This window comes from Aptenodytes forsteri, unplaced genomic scaffold (genome assembly GCF_000699145.1).
Source record: "Aptenodytes forsteri isolate BGI_AS27 unplaced genomic scaffold, ASM69914v1 Scaffold16, whole genome shotgun sequence".
NCBI classification, from domain to species: Eukaryota; Metazoa; Chordata; class Aves; order Sphenisciformes; family Spheniscidae; genus Aptenodytes; species Aptenodytes forsteri.
The window spans coordinates 2,653,757-2,671,783 of record NW_008794753.1 but is presented as its reverse complement, the minus strand read 5'-3'; the positions used below and the strand labels follow the sequence as shown (position 1 = coordinate 2,671,783).

The 18,027-nt window shown below is 36.4% G+C and overlaps 1 protein-coding gene across 1 annotated transcript in view; it reads right to left on the bottom strand.

Moving 5' to 3' along the window:
* Nucleotides 1–16,920, bottom strand: part of CFAP74 (cilia and flagella associated protein 74) — a 49,334-nt gene extending 32,414 nt beyond the window's left edge. Inside the window, exons 1-13 of the mRNA XM_019470728.1 lie at nt 16,778–16,920; nt 15,705–15,795; nt 14,854–15,000; nt 13,907–14,005; nt 11,962–12,066; nt 10,600–10,773; nt 9,728–9,838; nt 8,355–8,457; nt 7,456–7,613; nt 5,283–5,493; nt 4,181–4,363; nt 2,954–3,127; nt 1,708–1,826 (exon numbers count right to left, since the gene is read on the bottom strand). Coding sequence (XP_019326273.1) covers nt 1,708–1,826; nt 2,954–3,127; nt 4,181–4,363; nt 5,283–5,493; nt 7,456–7,613; nt 8,355–8,457; nt 9,728–9,838; nt 10,600–10,773; nt 11,962–12,066; nt 13,907–14,005; nt 14,854–15,000; nt 15,705–15,795; nt 16,778–16,910 — 1,808 coding nt within the window. The 5' untranslated portion in view covers nt 16,911–16,920. The remainder of the gene's footprint in view (nt 1–1,707; nt 1,827–2,953; nt 3,128–4,180; nt 4,364–5,282; nt 5,494–7,455; nt 7,614–8,354; nt 8,458–9,727; nt 9,839–10,599; nt 10,774–11,961; nt 12,067–13,906; nt 14,006–14,853; nt 15,001–15,704; nt 15,796–16,777) is intronic.
* Nucleotides 16,921–18,027: the final 1,107 nt, after the last annotated feature.

The window sequence follows — 18,027 nt, the reverse complement described above, 5'->3', positions numbered from 1 at the left end:
TGGAGAGTACTTTAAAAGGCAATTATATCAAGAAAAGACTTAGGCCTTTCAGCAAGGGTTGTTTCATTTTTGGTCACAAATCAGAGGTGCCGATTTAAAAAATGTAATTGTCCAACATACTAAATGAGAAAAAAATAAATCAGTCTTTGAGAGCAGGAAAAAACCCTCATTTTTGTCAGAAGATTAGTAGCTTCAGACTTTGTAATAGAAGTTAAACATGTATTATAAGTGGGTCAAAATTAAATCCACATACATGATTTCAAAACAAGCAAAAAACTACATTCATATTCAGCTGAGCACCACAGCAAGTTTAAAAGCTTAAGTGCTCTGCTGTATTGTGGTCAATTACGATCTCCATTCGTCTGTGACTGAAGTGCTAAACATCTTTGCCAAGATCTTCTACAGCAGCTGCATTCAGACTTTATAGCTCTCAAGTGATTACATTCAGTCAAGAACCGTAGTATGTTCACATTCCAATGTACTCTTATAGGGACTAAGTGGGCAAGGAATGGCTTAGCTATGCACCATAATTTTTCTTATCAAGCTAGCTAGAAATTCCAAGTGCAATCTATCACTACGAAGTGGCAGTGGGTAGTGAGCTGCAAAACTATCTCTGGAGTATGAAATCAGTTACTGTGGTAATACAACTTGTTTATTTCACTGGGGTACCATTAAACAGTCACAGAAATGGTTTCTTCAGGTCAGTCAGCCATGAGTTGAAACGTTAACTTTTTATGCAAGGCAAATGAATTCGCTCTGATGTCTCCTATTTGTCAATAAGCTTCACTTACACACAAACAAGAGCTTTAGCATTTTTTCACTTTTAGGCTAGACTACAATCAACTTTTTTTGATTCACAGAGTTCCAAGTAAATGTATTATTTTCTTGACCGCATTTTTTAGATAAAGGCAAGTTGTGAAAAGTAGTATTTTATATTTTTAAAGGCTTCAAATATCTCCAGAGAAAGCTAGTCTCTGAATTATTCTTAAAAAGAAGCATTTTGGGGATACTTCCATTTGTCTATTTATAAACAGTCAAATAAAATTATCAATATAGTTAAACCGAAATTAATTTGCAATCTCTCCCAACTGGACAGAGTACTTCATTATATAACTTGTCATCAGGATTATATGAATGGACTGATGGGAAAGACCACAGGATTTCAATTTAAGTGCTCTTTGCTCTGAGATTCATTCCTCTATTTCATCAGCTTCTTCACATTTAAACTTCAGCAGTAATCTGGAAATAAGCGCGAATCACGCTATGAAGGACGGCAGCTGGTGAAAGAGGTTTGCCTAGGCTTAAAGGCCTTTGTGGTGGCCTAGAAAGAAGCTTGGGTCCTCTTTTACTTCTTTGTACCTACAAAGAGATCATTTTCCCCTTGTTAAAAGGGTCTGACATTTTTGGAAAAAAGCTTTCTACTTGTTCAGGGCTGGCAGTTACCACGGGTCTATATTGCCTTCCACATATAAGGGACTGGTGCCTTGCTATCACCACTATAGAAACCAACGACACACAGCTCGGGCTCAGTAAGCCTCTTACTTCTCAGCTCTGAGACACAGTTCCTTTCCTCATCACACAAGAATGGAATATAATAATGTAGATGTATTGACTGAAATCTATTTAATTTGCTACAGAGTTTGGTTACATCTCCTGTTGTGGTACAGAGGTGAAACAAGCAACGAGTCTACAGTTAATTTTACTTACTGAATACTGATGAAGTCCTTGAGCCATTCACTGATTCCCACTAGTCTGCAGAAATTAACACTGTAGGATGCATTTATCAAAACTATCTTCTTTTTGTAGATTTCACCAACATCAAAGTCCTTGGAACACCAAACATATCAGGTGGTGTGAATTACAGGAAGTAGCATTTACACATGTAATGACAAAACCAACCACTTTTACCACAGTTGTGCTCACAGCCCCTACTGGGATCACAGGCCTGTGTGCAAAGTATTGTATAAACCCATAAAGCATTGTCTTGCTCCAAACAAGTCCTTTTAAAGCATACAGCCTATAAAGCCAGGAACTCATGCTTCATGGATGGGGCAACATTATCTGGGTTTGTGCACAGCTAATGCACTAAGCTGCTCTGTCTTGTCCTGCAGTGAATGTCAGAGACATTATGTCACATTCGTGGTCTAATAGAGTTGCTAACAATTAGGCTGTGTGTGGCAAAGACAATACAGATTTTTTTGAACACAGAGCTCGGTGCCACTGTCTTCCAATGGAGGTCTGCTGTTCCTGCACAAGGCACAGGCTCCCAGCTCCTAATAAAACCAGAACGCCATGAAAGCTGTATACCTGGCACATTCATTTACACGCAGACAAGAAGAGTCCTGCAGGCTGACTGGCAGCACATTTCTCTGACACAGAAGTCTTGTCTGATGTGCCTTTTCAAGTACAGAGAAGAACTACGCATAGTGTTATACCTCCTCACAGCACACTTGTTAATTACAATACAGAGATAAACTGCAGCTCAGTTTCCTCATGACCGGTACTATATGATGGTCACTTGCAAACTGAAATCTTAACCGGGCTGTAGTCATGACTTCTTTAAGGACATTATTTTATAGTAATTATGTATGTACAAACTATGTATAAGTAACAGTTACGCTGCCTTTTAAAAAGCATGGAACACAGTCTAACAAGATGCTTCATCATTTGCTCACCTTTCTGACAGTATTTAAATTCCCCTAAGTAAAGGAAGTCTTTTATAATTTAGACTTAAGTAGTAAAACTAAGTAGTTTATTTAATCTGACTATAACTTACCTAAGAGATTGCTAGAGAAAAAGGCAAGTACTGTTTCAGGTTTGACTAAAGACTTATTAAAGACAACAAGAATTTTTTTTCCTCCCAGTGCAACAGAATTTTTATTGAGACATCGGTATATACATATAGTAGATACATACATCATCTTTATAGACCCTATGCAGAATGGCCACTAACCTTGAAATGAATGCAACTTGGTTTACTATAGAAAGTACATCCCTTGCATTCACGACCAGACAGTATTTGCTTGTGAAAAATTCCAGTCTGGAATTCCTCCATTTTTTTCTCAAAAATTTCTTTTTTCCCTGCCCTTGTAGCCAGCTGCTTTGGATCCATTTCTTCATTGGATATCTAATATGGAACATCAGTAAAAACCACCATGACTGTAAGTAAGCTTGATCACAGAATCCGTAGCTCAAAACAGAAAAGTCTGCGATTGAAATCTTTTAGTATCTTGCCAGCCTTTGTCTGTTTCTCTCCGGATCAAACTCAGCCTCCCAACTTCTATATGAAGAATTTAATTTATTCTCAGCTCTCTGTTCTGTAGCTTATCATCATCCCACACCATGACATAATGTTTTTTTTAATGGCAGTATTAGCTCTTCTGCACTTAAAGAGTTTTTTCCCCTCAACTTCTTAAACAAGTACTCATTCAGAAAAAAATCAGCTAACTTCACTGGAACATTGCAGTTATGGTCCAGTGCTTCTTTCATGCAAGTATATGAACATGTACTGACGTTATTTCTTGTTGATCGATTATAAAGTCTGCTCTTAATTGTCTTCTACATCTCAAAAAAGCAGTATATGCAAGTATACCTTGGAATAACATTTAAGATCTTAACTACACAATTCCACTCTGTAAGAGTGTATTATTTACTTCTGTTTAGAGTATAGAATACTATTACTTTACTAGCATATCTTATGCTTTTCTTTGCCTACTATGGTACGAAAAAAGTTGTTTCCACATAAAGCATTCTGTGTTGCCAGCTCAACAGAAAGTCATGTTTAGTTTTTTTAAACTCAAACAAGTGAACATGATGTGATGTATGTCTTCACATCTCTCTGAACTAAAATTGAAGTATTGTTTTCTGTTTAAGAGAACAAACACTACAAAAATAGTGTCAAACAGCAATTACTCTGATTATATTCTCACATCTGAATCTCTACATCTATGTAATAAAGTCTGCATTTTAACTGCAAAATAGATAATTATTGTTTTTAAGCAAGGTTCCTAAAACAGCACTTGCCAGTGTCATTACTTCAGATATATACAACTACTAGAGAGGCAAATGAAACTTCTCTAATTCGTTAATATACTGACTTCACAATGAGTCAATTACAAAAGGATCTCATCCACATTTTTTTTTCTTTTCTATTTCTAATAAGAGATATCGCAACATTTACCTTGTGCAAGTCACATTCCTGACTCCAAAGTCCTGGGAACTCTGGTTCTACTAGGGTCTTGTCCCTCTCTCTCTCATCTTCACCACTTTCACAGAGCACATCGTGAGGTATTTTTTCAGAAATCTCTCCTATGGAAGCAGTTCTCTCACCAGCTGAGAAACAAGCTGACGGAGAGCACTGTGACTTTTGTGAAAGAACATAAGTTTTGAAGATATAGTTAAAAATTACTAGAGGACAGTTACTTCAACAGTTAACAGTTTCTGAGGAGATCTTTTAGTATAAAAATGACAGGTCTATAAAGCTCAGAGGCCAAAGATGACAACTTAGGTCGATCCCTTCTTAAGACACTGAATACAGACAAAATCTTACGTTAAAAGCATCTATATGACATTAACTGTATACTATAGGAGGCTAGAAACTAGTCCTCAGGCATGAGAATACCGACTGTAGTTTTTGAATGTTTTGTGTACCACACGATGACCAAGGACTTTGTTGTAGTATGACTATTTCTACCAACACATCTCCCCCACCCCTTTTCTTTTAAATACCTAAGATTGCATGAAGCCACTAGTTTCATCAGGGAATTCAATTCACTCCACCTCCATTTTCCAGGCCAGTAATCCCTGGAATACTGTACAGATAAAAAAACCCAACCATCCAGGAAGCTTATGTCTAGAGAGAACCACTGTCACCTTTCTAACACAGTGGAAACCTTTCTCTTGTGCTGACAAGAAGGCTGATCTGAAGCCTTACTCAGGGATGAAGGTAATTAAACAGGAAGTGAATGTACTTTCATGGTTTTTGATGCCTGTTGCGATTCATGTGTTTGAAAATTCACCTCTTCTTACAAATGCCCTTAAAAAACCACCCCACACCAAACAGGACAATGCCTTTATCCATACAAGCACCAATAATCAAGAAAAGGGAGACTAACAGTCATTAAGAGATCTAACGGAGAAATTACTCTGCACTTGTTCTGTACTGTCTGGTACTTAATTGTAGCCTGTGCTATTCACAGGCAAAAGAATTCACTGCCCTGCAGTGAATTATTTTTTGACAAAAAATAAATCTAAAGACAGTTAATTCTTAGGCCTTTGTTTACCTGTGACATTGCTCCAGCTGAATGTTTGCAGATCTTCTCAATATATTGCCATGTTTTCATCCTCCACAGTAAAGAATCCTCAAGTTTACCACCACCCTTAATTGCCTTAGTACAGGACTGACTTTTTTTCTGCTTGCAAATAGAAGCTTTTTCTTGCAAAATTTGAGATACAATCTCAATTTTTCTTGTTTTTTGCTGTTCTCTAAAAGCTCTGTAATCCAATGTGGTAAGAAATATTAAACCAACCATGGTTGTTTACTAATAATATTAAATATTACAGTCCAGTTTCTTTTGAGTCTTTAAGCTAAACAGCAAGTCTTTAAATTGGGCGCAGTGGTAATTTGTGTCAAGACACCAGGCGATTCAGAGGCTATTTATACATTTTTGCAGGCTAAATATACTCAATTACGGTGTTTTAGAAGTTGAGGAGTTGACAAAGCATACCAGTCATTGCTACTGAAAACAAAGTTTTTAAATAATTTTCCTAACCTAGTTAGCTATTTAAAGAAAACTGCCTATCTGAAATCCAGTGGATTTAATAGAGGGAGGAAGAATGGATAAAGGTAAGGACATAAGTACTGAACTTGGAAAATATGAATTCAAAGCTATGTATGACTACAAATTCCATGACACACTGGGTAGTGTGACAAAAGTGACAGTAGATAATTTAATCTCAGTTTAATACCAGCAGTTTAATACACAATTTTCTGCAAGAAATTATCCGCACTAATGATTGCTTTTAATATAGACTTTCACCTCCTCAACTAATCCATAAAAATAATTACTGGTTCTAAATAGGAGCAAACAAAATATCGCCTCTCATTTAAATACAGGCTACTGCCTACGGAAGCACTTCAGTGTCTGAATTTAGCCTCACGATGCCCCACTGCAGCAGATAAATGGCATTGCATTTATAATGTATTTTTGGAAAATCATGGTACAAAGAAGCTAACTGTGGTTACAAAGACATAGTAATGGTATACTGACTCCCAGTGCTATCTGCCTTAAGTATAAAGCCGTCCTTGGTTCCAGCGATCAGTTCTTTAAGAATCTTTTTATAGGTGATACACAAATTAATGACATATGGTTTTAATGACTAAAAAATTATTTTCTTTTGCATATAATTCAGAAATATATATTCAGGCTGAAGTATACTCAGAGAAAACTGAGAATATCCCTTCACAGAAAAGGAGAAAGGCAGTACCCTGGGAGAAATAACTAAGCAGTTCTTCAGCAGATTAGCAGGATGGTAGCTGAAAGTAGAAAAGAACTGCTGTGAGAAACATGACACAGCTAACATTAAGACTAACAAACTGTGATCTCCCTTGGCCTGCAAAGGGAAACAGTGAAAGGGAGAAAGCACACAAGGTGAAACAGATTAAACTTAGTTGGATATTTCCAGCAGATCTCTACAAACGGATATGATTATTTTATTAACATGATTTTTAGAACATATTTAGGGATAGCAGAAGCAGTGTTATGCAGCTATCAAGACTTAATCAAAACTTAAGACTTACTGAACCTTTACTTATTAAATCTCTAACATTTGCTATAGGTTACTGCCTTTGTAGCAGAGCCAGCATGCAGAAGCACATACCTCAGCCACCCTCTGTTTGGTATCTCGGCTCAAATTCATGTTCTAACTGGTTAAAAACAGTAATTAAACTTTGCACCAGAGCAGACGAGACAGAGGCACACTCCTATCAACTTTACTACAAAGGCAGAGGAGTAATTTCAATCAAAAAAAAGCACAAAGGAGAGTACCTTGCTTCTGACCTTCCTGCAGCGCAATCTTCCAGAGATTGTCTCTAAAAGCCTAAGAAAGCTGTTCTGTTTTTATAGGGACAGTGTTCAGGAAACATAGAAGTACAGTTACTTCAGGCACCCAGTTTAGGTTCACTGAATTTCCCTCCTGGAGTAGTTTTATCTTCTTTGCACTAATCATAGAACATGGGCTCCTAACTTTGGTTCTCTGAATAATACCTAAGCTAGAAGTTCAAGGCGCTTAAAACAGACTATACAAATATTCTTATACTCTGTATGTGTGATGAGTTCACTCCCTTGAGACAGCATCATAGATGTTATGTTTTCAGAATCTGATTAAGAGCGCCAATATATTCCTGCACGAGCATCAGCAAGCAGCTGAAAGTTTGATATAGATATGAATACTTACTGTTTCTCTTTTTCATGCTCTAGCAGTCGTTTATGGAGGAAAACTTCCTTGGCAACATTACCTCCTTCTGCCAGGATAGCTTCCCTCATTTTCATCTCCTGCTTCTTTGCCTCAAAGGCCATTGCTTTGTTCCAAACCTGGAGAGTTTGGAGTTTTTCCTATGAAGCCATACAAACCACAGTTACATATCTGATTCACATACTGAAGAATATAAAACAGAGAATCTAGTGTTGGTCCCCTTATCTAACTATAAATTTCTGGTAGAGTTCTCTTAAGTAGAACTTACTGGTTTTAATATACACAGTAGTCATGGTGTGCTGAGATGCAGAAAGCTCTGACTAGGTCAGGGCTACTTCTCTACCCTTCTAGCCTGCCCTTGAAATGCTACTCAATGAAACAATGTGAAAAGATACGGTTCTAATCAAATCAATATTAAATTAAGATCATTCCCTCAGATTCTACAGAACATAAGTAGAAGAGCAAAGTAGCATAGCTCAGAAATTCTTAATTTACATTATTTAAATTCTTAAGTAACTGGTTTTCTTCCATATGTTTTCTCCATATGAAGTATTTCTGCACTGGGATCCAAATAACTGGAAATGCTTCTGGCCGAGTTGTCAGAGAACTTATTTGTAGATGCATTATTTTCAAGAGAGTTGCCCTACCAGAACAACTAGATTGTTGACAGAATAAACTCCGTAAGTGTCAAAATCTGCCCATACAAATCTAACGGCATTACTCCTATAGTTAAATTCTCCCCAGTTTCAAAAGAGATTTGGTCGGTGATCTGACAGCATCACACAACAACTCTGCAACGAAAACTGGAATTACTTTCATTAAAACCTAGCAGTCTAACAAGTCAATTTCTTCATTCCCCATCTAAGCCACAGCAGCAGTACCCTATTGGAAGTTATGCTGTTTTTCAGGGAAAGCACAGCTTGTATCCTTCTCTCCATATGCTCCTGAGTTTTCACTTCTTCCTTTGCATTTTTTTCATGAATTCTGTAAGCAAAGTAAAATCTTTCAGGCTCATATCCTGGAAAGCTTTTAGTATTAGAATGTTTAACCTGACAAGTAGTAATTGTCAATGTCACCATTCTTCCTGTAAGCCTCTGTGTTTACTATGATACTGGGTGTGGGTAAAGCGGAACAGTTGGAAGACTCTTCTATATATGGTGCCAGTCAAGTTACAAGTGCCAACAGGTTTTCAACTAGTTTGCTCAACAACTTTTTTTTTTTTTATAATTTTGAATATGAAGAATGTGTTCCACATTATAACATATGTCTAGTTGCTAAAATAAAGTAAGAATTCAGGTGTTGCTCACATAACCAATATCTAAACAATTACGTAGTGAACTTTGTATGAGCCAACCACTTGTACCCACACTAAAAATAAACCCTAGAAACTCTAAAAGCTAGAAATATATAGGCATGAATCAAATCTGAGAGTATTCCAGCTAATATAATGGTAAACTAGAAAAAAAGCGCTAATATAAGTGTAAACTAGAAAAAAATCCGTAAGATTGATATATTTGATACATTACTCGGGGGGGGAAAAAAAAAAAAAAATCTTATTTTGGTGTTTGTTTTTCTTAATTATTACAAATTTGCACATGCCATCTAATGAAAAATAAACCCACATAGAAACAGTACAATTATTTCAATCATTTTTTCAATTAAGTCCTAATATACGAGTAAAAGTAAGTAACAAATGTTCACACTTTCTTTAGTAGCAAGATAATTCAACACCACAGTAATTATATAAACATAAACCTATGAAAAGAACATTTAATTTACCATCAACCAGGAAAGAACAAGAGCACAAAGAAATGGCCTATCAACCAATTTTACCAGACAGCAAGAAAGCTTTTTTACCACATTTCGGAGGGAATATAGAACGGCAGAATGCAAGTTCCAAACCTGGGATTTAGTTATACTACTTCAAACTACTTCAGTTAATGACACACATATATAAAATGTTTCAAATCATTATTAACGCCTACAAGTAGTCAGACCCCTCTGCATCTCATCAAAAAGACAGTCCCTTCAGCTACACGGAATCTGAAGACCATACTAGGACAGTAAGTGGATTTTCTTCTTTTCAAGTCCTTTTGTGCCATGTAAGATTTGAATGCTTCACAGCACTGGTACTGTGGCAGAAGATTTCCAAGTGTAACAGAAGATACATCTAGCAGAAAAATTACTGTTTTTCAAAGACTAAAGGACTGTACACCAGAGAATGTACAATGACAGAAAAGAAGTGAACAATGACCTTGCCATGCTTTTTCTCAGGAAGCATACTGCTTTTTCATGGTTCCTTTTGGCATCTTCAAGCATTTTTTTATGCCTTTCTTCATATTCTTTCTGGGCTTCCTCTTCTTTTCTGCAAAACACAAGCAAACCAAGAGTTGCAGCAGGACTAAAGAAACCTTGATTCCAACATGACGACATCTAAGGATGGGGTTGGGGAGTTTATTAATATGTGCTGAAATGAGGACATTAATCTTCTCCCCCTGCCCCATACAGTCTCTTGTTTTCACAAAACCTACAGACAAATTGATTAACTGGTGTCCTTTTCCTCTCCAAGAAATCTCGATGAACTTGATTATAAGTTCAGAAGGTTTCTGGCAGCCAACAACAATGAAGACACATGCAGTTAGTCTGATCTAATAAACTTCATTTCCTTAGACAAAAAGCATTCACAGTTTTTGTCTTTAGCAAGTTTATTTTCATGTATCAGAAATCTTTACCTGCATAACTGCAAGACTGTGGGCAATTCTTATTTTAATTCCATTTCCTCATAAAATATTCCTGAAGCAACACCCAGCTAAGAAACACAGTATCACTGGTATTTGAATCAGTTAATCTTCTCAACACCTGAAATAGTGAATTGGCTAGAAATCATACAGAACAAGGAAGCAGAGTCTGACTTATAGGTGCTTACTTTTCTCTAGATAACTGCAAGACTGTGGGCAATTCTTATTTTAATTCCATTTCCTCATAAAATATTCCTGAAGCAACACCCAGCTAAGAAACACAGTATCACTGGTATTTGAATCAGTTAATCTTCTCAACACCTGAAATAGTGAATTGGCTAGAAATCATACAGAACAAGGAAGCAGAGTCTGACTTATAGGTGTTTACTTTTCTCTAGACCGCCGATTTTCTTCTGCTTGCAGCGCTGCTATTTTTTCCTTCCAAATCCGCACTTTAGCTCGTTCTTGGTATTGCATCTCTAGCTCCTCCTCATCTTTTTTAAGTTGCTCATGGAAGATTTCATATTTTCCCTGCTCAGTTTCTGTCTGCCACATCTCAAGCCTTTAAAACAAAGTGTGAGCTGTTTTCACTGAAATACTGACATTCTTTCACTTAAGACTATTGAGTAGGTAAGGCTCTATGGTGAAAATGAAAATCTAGCTATGTTTTATTTTATTTTTTAAATTTATATTGTAAATCATACACTGTTACTGTCATGGGTATTGTACCTTTCAGACTAAGGCTCATATCTAACGGCATATCTCATTGTAAAGACATCAAAAATATCTTTCAAAAAAACAAAGTCAAAAAAATAAAGCTCAAGGTTCTGTTTCTCAAATTCACATTTACCCAGAAGAAAATATGAAAAACAAGAAAGTTTAGAAAAATAGCTTTTTCTTCAACAATAAACTTCAGCGACAGGCCATAGCTTTTATTCTTCTACATTTTGCTGAAGGAATTTAGATATGATAGGGATACATATAAACAGATTAATATAGCTATTGCTAATAACACAATAAACAAGTCAAGCATTTTAAAGCTATTATACAACACTGCAGCAGAACATACTGTATTCTGGTTAATCACTTGGTTAATCACATCTATAAGCTCGTGCTTGTGTTCTTCCTTTGATGTGGTGGCATTAGTAGTTGTACCTCTGGTACCAAAATAAACACACTCGCCTGTTGCCTTCTGCAAAAGACAGTTTTACTCTGTCTTATATAAATAAATAATTTAGTATGTGTGAACAATCAATTAGAAGCAGCAATATTAGCTTAGCATAAAAATGCACTGTACCACTATGTCTCCATCATTCTCAATTTCAAATCTTTTCCTTTACGCCTTATAAAAAACACTAAGAGGCATAAATTAGAAATGTTTATGCTCATTCAGAGATCAGTATCACAGACAGGTCTACTTTAGTCCAGCTTATTTTCCATTTAAAATGAGACCTGTTTAGGTCCACGATGTATGCACAACTCCACATAAAATCAAAACTTCATTTATGTGTGCAAAACTAACTCAGGAGCTGAGCCACAGCAACCAATTTCCTAAGCAATGAACTGTTCAGGCTAAAAGTTGCTCTTAAGATCCTTTGCCTTGCAGTCAACCTCACATGACCTCAAATTATGTAGTTCGGTACTTACAAGCAACTTCTGTAGTGACTAACTTTTGAATCCATTAAACAGCATATGAAGACCATAATAAAAATTGACTCCCATCACACTGGTTTCTCATTCCCTCACTTACATGTTTTCTTTTAGTGTCAAAGCAATTTTCAACTCAAAATCCTTCTCTTTCTCCAGTTCAGTGCACAGTCGTCTGTGCATTGCCTGAAGGCGGGACAAGGCTGCACTGTTAACATTAAAAAGAAACAATCAGAAAGAAATTGGAACTAATAAAGGTTTAAAAAAAAAAAAATCCCCCCCCAACAAGATCAGCAACAAAAAAACCCACAGCTTTGAGGCTAAGATTTATGTATTAGAATTCCACTAATTTATGCAGTCACTGATTTAGCCTTCTAAGTGTCCATTCTTCATTCAAAGGCATAGCTTTCTTTAAACTATTACACATTGGTTGAAAATTACAGAGGAGTATTTATTTCAAAAGCACTGACTGGTAGCTTAACGTGACTATTCATTTCTCAGGCTGATAAAAGTAGTAGTATTAAAGAAAATAAGTTTAGGTGAACCTAGACTGATTTTGCTTTTAAAATGGCATTACAATATTCCATGTACTTTGCCTACAATGGCAGCACTGCCACACAGTTGTTTATTTTCCTTCGTCTTCCCTACCCAGGAAAACTAGTAGACAGTATACTACAGAATCAACAGACAGTGAACTGACTATATTCAACATAAACTCCCTTCCTCAAAACGAAAATTGGAAATGGATCTCCTACCTGCAGTTACTACTCTAACTTCAAAATTTTTGTATTGGGCATCAGTAACGCTAATGGTAGCTAGTATTTTCATTATTGCTAAAACATGATGCCTTTGAGCTTCATAAGCCAGAAATTTATCGTCTTCTTACTCCACTATTCACTTGCTAAATATAATAGATTGTGAGAGTTGCTATTTTTCTGCATCTCTAGACCTCACAATTCAACCCGTCATAAGCATAAAAAGTTTTACAATGCTTTTCTGTCTTTGTTTCTTTTTGTTACTGTCTCTTGATCAGAGATCCTGATCAGGGAGTACTAGCACCCGTCACAGGAGTCTCATTAGCATTCAACGCACCGTTTTTGTTTAAGCAGCTACTCCATTTTGGCAGTTAACCTACCTTTATCATTCTATCATTCATCGATATACTAACTTGAAGATTAACACAGGTCATAAAATGCAGCTGCGAAGTTTGTTCACAATACACTGGTTCCCGGTACACAAGCCACCCACTTCTTTCTATTTAAACCAAATGTGAAGAGTACAGTAAATTGCCTCCCACTTTATAGCAAAAGTGTTTCAGAACAGCTCCTGTATGCAGGACTACTCCTGAAAGGCATTAATGCATTTCACAACGTAAAACAAACAGAAAAAGAAATGGCATATATATATAAATCCTGACTACAACAGTTACCAGAAGCAAAACCATGACCTCTAAGACTGCCATAGCACATTGGTGTTGGTTCATCATACTGAATAGAAGTGATTGAGACCCTGATAAGCGTAATTGACAGTAGCGGGCTAGGCTGATTTAATAACCTGTTGTTGTTATATTTTAAAATATATGCCTCTTTCCTATCCATTCCTAAGTTTCCACCTCTTTCTGCACTGATTTACCTAACAGAATATTACCTCTAGACCAGAAAGCATAGAGATCAATGATTCCCAAGCCAATGCACCATTATTCTTTATTTCAAAAGGAGGAATTATTGCTGAAAATATGTCAACGGGAAAGTGACTGCAACGTTAAGTGTTCGCCAGCATAGGAGCAAATGCATTGCTCTGCTCACTAGCTGAGAGTGCAATACCCTTGTATCAGAATAGCCTTCCAAGCTAATGCAGTTACATCTTAACCTGAGAATGGCAATGGTTTTCATCACTGATCTATTAATATCTTTAATATATGTGCTTAAAAATTCTATCAACTGTTCAACAACATGAAGAGATGAAAACAGGAAAGTTTATCTCATTAATTACAGATAAACGTAGTGGATGCCTGTAATCTTTGGTATCCAGAAATACTCTCTACCTACACATTGCCAGCCTCCTCCTCTTTCTCTATTTCGGTGTCTACATACTCCAGCCGCTTTGTTAGCATCTTGATCTGCAGCTGACAGGTACTCAGCTTGTCTCTGCAAGAAACAAAAGGATTATTTATATTTTCTAAGTTCTTTACTCTTTCCCATTAAACTCTTCCTTTTGGGGGCAAGATTCACAGCTAGGATTCCTCCAACCCTCCCAACTCCCCACCACCATCCCACTTTTAAGACTTTCTTACAAGGTCCTTCAGAAGCCCTTGTTAGTTTCAAGCATTTTCTCCAAAAATCCAGAAAAACGTAACAAGAGTTTATTCTGACTTCATCCAGAGTTCAGTTATTATCAAAAAATGACAACAGCATAAATGGCATCTTTTTACATTAGCTTTCTTCAGATACATTTGCTGCTAAAGAATGTTTTTGTGACCTTAACACAGCAAAACACTCATAGCAGCAGGTGCTCATCTTAAAGTATGTGAGTAACTTCACCAATTCTAATGTACCATTTCCATCACAGTTAAGAAAATGCTTACAATGGATTTTCCACCTGATGTTTCCAACTGACTGTTGAACCAGCAGGATTGTGCAGACATCACTGAAAGGAATTAGCATGTAATTCTCCCAGACCAAACACCTCTTCTCTAACATTCATTATTGTGTTTCATTTTTCCAAGTGTGTAATTAATTTTTATCCTTGATCCTTAATTCTTTACAAGGCCATTCATTATTGTGTTTCATTTTTCCAAGTATGTAATTAATTTTTATCCTTTTTACTTAATTCTTTACAAGGTTTTGGGGATATATTGAATATATCATATTAAACAAGTGTTTGCATCACGTAACTTTCCTGAAAATTCTATGAACTCTAATATTTATAACAGATACAGTATCCCGGTATTTGATGGTGATTTATGCCGATGGATTACGTTTGCTTAAACACTAACCTGGCTTTTTGGACCACAAGTTCCTTTTCTTTGGCTATGTCATTGAGCTCTTTTAGGTTCCTCTGTAAGGTTAATATGCAAACTCTATCCGTATACTTCATAGCCTGAATATTATTAACGTCACCCAAATAGTGCTGCAAGCTTTCCCTTTGAATTGAAACACACAATTAACATCGAAAACATAATGGAAAATTGAAAAGTTACGTGAAGTTTGTACGTCATCCACTTCTGCATTTGTGGGTTAATTGTTTTCTGGTTTACTCTTATTCTAGCAAAACTGTTACAAACATGACCAGTATAAATAAGGAAAAAAATGAACATAATCTGTACAGGAAGTTTACATGCATGTACTTAAGCCAAGATTTTTAGACTGGGATATCTAATGCTGAACATTTATACCCACATTTAATGCATTAATTATACGTCTTTGTTTTGAAATGCCTGTGGCTCCTCTGATTATACCTAGGGTTTGCAAATTCTAGTTTTCCTGAACAATAGTTTAAAACTTTAAAGGAAACATTCTAAACTAGTTTAAAACATATTATATACAGCTGATCAGTTTGTGGGGTGAGCTAATCTCTCTTACCATTTTGGTCTGCTTAAATACACAGCAAGAAGAGGTCTGAAGGTTTGGTGGGTGTTTTGTTTTGTTTGTTTGTTTGAAATCATTTTGGTGTATTTTGAGTTTCTTTGCTGATAATGGTTAACACTGTCAACATTTACTGGCAGTAGGCATATGTGGCTCGGCAACTTCCCATAGTTGCATTAACCAAACCTTCCCTTGAAAAGGTAAGTTAGCACTATAAAGGAAATTACTGTTACAACTGGTAACAAAACAACAAGTTAATTACATGCTAGAATCAGATTTGTCTTGAATTCCTTCAGAAGCATCCTTGTTTCCCATCTTGCCGCCACCAGCCAACTCTTCTTCAAGCTTGTATTCTAATAGATATTAAAACAACAGTTTAATAGAGACTTTGAGCTTTAAAACGCAAAGCTCTAGTATACTTGCTGTCAAGTCAAAACGTGAAGAATCAGAGATGACATTTTTAAGCATTACTGCAGCGTATATAAAAAAATTCACATGGCAAAACACACAAGCCTACTATTGTACACCTGCAAACCAAAACAGGAGAATGCTCTCTGCCTTCATTACGGAAGTGCCACCAACAATCCAATGTATGTGGAAAAAACACAGAAGAAAACCATGGGGGAGGGGAGGAGGCTAATGCATTGACAGATTTCGGCCAACAGTTTAATTTGTTTATCTTACACTACCTTATCCTCCTGTACTGTGAAGACAGAAAATTTTTGTTGAGTATTTACAAATGACAATGAGAAAAGAATAGCCTAAGAACTCTTTTATATATATAAGATAAATAGAATAAAGATCAGTATTCAGCACTACACCATACATGATCATCTGTAAAATGGTAGATATGTTGCCTCACATAATATACTGAAGCATACTTTTGGACACAATTAGAGAAATTGGCTGCCTATTAAGAGGTATCTGGTGCCAGTTTAGATGTCTTAGGATATCCAACACCTTCACGGAACTGAATCTGTGGAAGACCTATGCCATTCTGCAGCCAGATGAGAGAGTCTAGAGCACTTCAAGAGGCACTAGATGCCAATGTATGAGCAACTCGATCAACTCCATACAGTCAAATACTAGATTTTTACCATCAATAACTCTGAATCAAAATGCCTTACAGAAGTAAAAAGTAGAGAATTTACTGCTATAGAAATAACCAGTTAGATTTGGATTAGTTGCAGCTGTGTAGTGTAAAGCTAGAGAACACCTACTGGAATCATTGCATTTACTTGGAATATCATTCAACCCTAGAACTGTACCGTTCCCGTCTACTAAATTAGAAGACACGTTAATGTTAGTTTTTTGTGAGTTATCAAAATAATTCACCATTTTCACCTTCCCAGTGTTCTTCCACATTAGACAACTGACCAGCTTTGTCTTCTTTTTCTTCCTCTTCCAGAAATAGTAGAAGAGATTTTTGTTCTTCTTCCTTACTACAACTGATCTCATTATCTTCCATACTGATAGTTCTTTCAAAATGACCACACTAAGAAAGAGAAGAGCACACGTTTTTATATAAATCATCTCCAAGAACTTGCAATAGTGGTGACTGTATCTTGAGATGAATTAATAGCATTCAGTAAATACTTAATGCCTGTGGTCCAAAGTGCCATTAGATTAATAAAGCAAGCTGATACATTCTTTCTAAATCAGTGTGCTGTCAATGGTTTTAAAATCTTTGCTATCCCTGTTACAAAGCCAGAAACGTTAATAAATCTTATAGAAAAGAAAGGACACTGCCAATTTTAATTTTTTTTTTTAATAACAATCAGTTCAATAATAAAACAAACCTTCTGAATGTATTTTATCTACTTAGGCAACCACTTTACCCAGAACGATTGCGGAACAACTCCCACAAACACTACTTGCTCTTGCGTTTTATGCAGTTCTCCAATGTTAAATAAACTGTTCTCAAATGTTGATACAATTTATTAGAATTCAGAAAATTCTATGTCATCTAGAATGAGTTATTACCACATGGTTGAGCATTTCATCAAGATCTTACTCATACAGAGACTTGTACATACGATTATTTTTAATAAAGGTGGTGGCTCAGCTTTGAGTGCATTTATGTAAATTCTTTTGCAGAACCCAAAAACATAAACTAGAAGAGAGTATCTATTTTCTCTAGTTAAGGAACAGAGAAAATACACCATGGAATTTGAAGTACTGAATAGACTGAATGGTAAGAACCACCTTAAAACCAAGACAGAATTCCTACACTGGGCTATGGTTGATTTAAGGATGTTAGTGGCACTAAAAAGTAACACAAACATAAATCGAGCTGCCACTGCACCTGTAGCAGCCCAAATACCTTCTGCTAAGCCACTGCATTGTCAGGTAGCACAACTCAAATGCAACAGCGCTTTGGGTAAATTAGGCCAAAATCTAGAGTATGGTAGAAGGCCCAAAGGCCTCCTCTCAGAAAATCACAAGCCAGACAGCGAAAGCCACGTTGCTTCCACGAGTCCTCACGTTACAGAGCACCACATGGCGCCTGACCCTCGCGTTGCCAAAACACCATCTCGACATTGGATTCACGCCGTATCCCAGCAATACCACGCGCAACGGCGCGC